At 66.4% G+C, this 1,492-nt stretch overlaps 1 protein-coding gene across 1 annotated transcript in view; it reads left to right on the top strand.

The window, feature by feature from the left end:
- The window catches only part of GREB1 (growth regulation by estrogen in breast cancer 1), a 63,304-nt gene that overhangs the window by 47,073 nt on the left and 14,739 nt on the right, over positions 1-1,492 (top strand). The window contains 1 exon segment of the mRNA XM_012727364.1: positions 1,330-1,408. Coding sequence (XP_012582818.1) covers positions 1,330-1,408 — 79 coding nt within the window.

Raw genomic sequence — 1,492 nt, 5'->3', positions numbered from 1 at the left:
AGGGTGCGCCGGGGGCCGGGGGGCTCTGCTGAGCGCCGCGGGGTGCCGGGGGCTCTGCAGGGGTGCACGTCACCTGACACCAGACAGCTGCAGCCCTTGCTGGCCGTGAGGCGCCGGTCCGTCCCGCCCCACCAGTTTGGGGGCCCGCGGCCCCAGCCCAGCCCTCCCCTGGCTCGTGACCCCCCCGAACCGCACAGCACCCCTCGTCAAGGCGGGGCCCTGCAGGTGTCCGCCGAGGGTGCGCCGGGGGCCGGGGGGCTCTGCTGAGCGCCGCGGGGTGCCGGGGGCTCTGCAGGGGTGCACGTCACCTGACACCAGACAGCTGCAGCCTCCCTGCCTCGGTGTCCTCGTCGGGGCGGGGCAGTCACACTGTGACGTTGACCGGGAGGCTCGGAAGGGCACCGGTAAGCACTGGCCTGGCCGTCAGCCCCGTCAGCCCTGCAGCTGGACAGCTGCTGCGCTCTGGCTCGGCCTGTCGGGGAGTCTGTCCCCAAGATGGATCCCCGAACAGGACCCACAGGATCCCGTCGGGCAGCTGTGCAGCTTGTCGGCCAGAGCGGGCGCGGGCAGGACAGGCCCGCCGCGCCCTGGCGGTGTGTGGCCCGCCCACGTGCGGCCCGGGACTCCCACGTGCCACCTCCGAGGCGGGAGGACGGACACCGCCCCGGCGGGACTCCGGCGAGTCTGTGCTGACCGGCAGGACAGCCCAGGCCCCCGGGCGGGGTTTCTCAACATGCTCCTTTGTCAGCCTGCGCTTCTCAGCCTTTGAGCGGCCAGATGCTGCTTTTCGTAGTGGTTGAAGCGGGGGAAATAAGGTCGCGGTGGCGGGATCTGTTTCCTCCGCGCCCCGCCTGCCAGCGGGTGTTTGGGTCTCGGAAGCAGCACGTCTGAGCGACAGTCGTGATCATACGAGCAGTTTGACGGCGAGGTGGAGGGTTTGTTCGCCGCCGGCCCCGTTGCGGTGTTTTCCGTCCCGCGTTTTCCTTTAGACTGCAGGGCTGCCCCCCGCCCGGACCCCCCCAGTTTGCTCTCAGGAGCTCTTTAGAGACCACAGGTGATTCGTTTTGTTTTGTTTTGTTTGTTTGTTTTATGTGTAACGTTATGGAAAAAATTTTTAATTTTGTAATAGTTTGTTTTTACATCATTTTGTGCATTTTCCCAGCTCAGTTGCAATCCCCATGGGCCTCCCATCCCCAGATCACCCGTGTGCCATCACTTCCCGCCCCCCACTGATTTTGATCCCATAGAGACGACAGGTTGAACCCATGGCCTGTTTTCTGCGCCACAAGTACTTGCTGTGACGCTCCCGCCGCGTCTGTTTCTTCTCAGCGTCAGGATCCCCGCCAGCCTGCGTGGCCTGGGCTCCGAGCTGAGAGCCTGGCGCCTTCGCCAGGGTGCTGTTCCCGAGGTGGGGTGATCGGAGGTCCCAGGGCGACCCCAGGCACTGACCGTCGTGACCGGCCCGAGCTCGGCCGAGGGCGCCGGCGGCGCC

The sequence above is a fragment of the Condylura cristata genome, unplaced genomic scaffold (assembly GCF_000260355.1).
Source record: "Condylura cristata isolate star-nosed mole 26May11 unplaced genomic scaffold, ConCri1.0 scaffold00020, whole genome shotgun sequence".
NCBI classification, from domain to species: Eukaryota; Metazoa; Chordata; class Mammalia; order Eulipotyphla; family Talpidae; genus Condylura; species Condylura cristata.
This window is presented reverse-complemented; position numbering and strand designations above follow the sequence as displayed.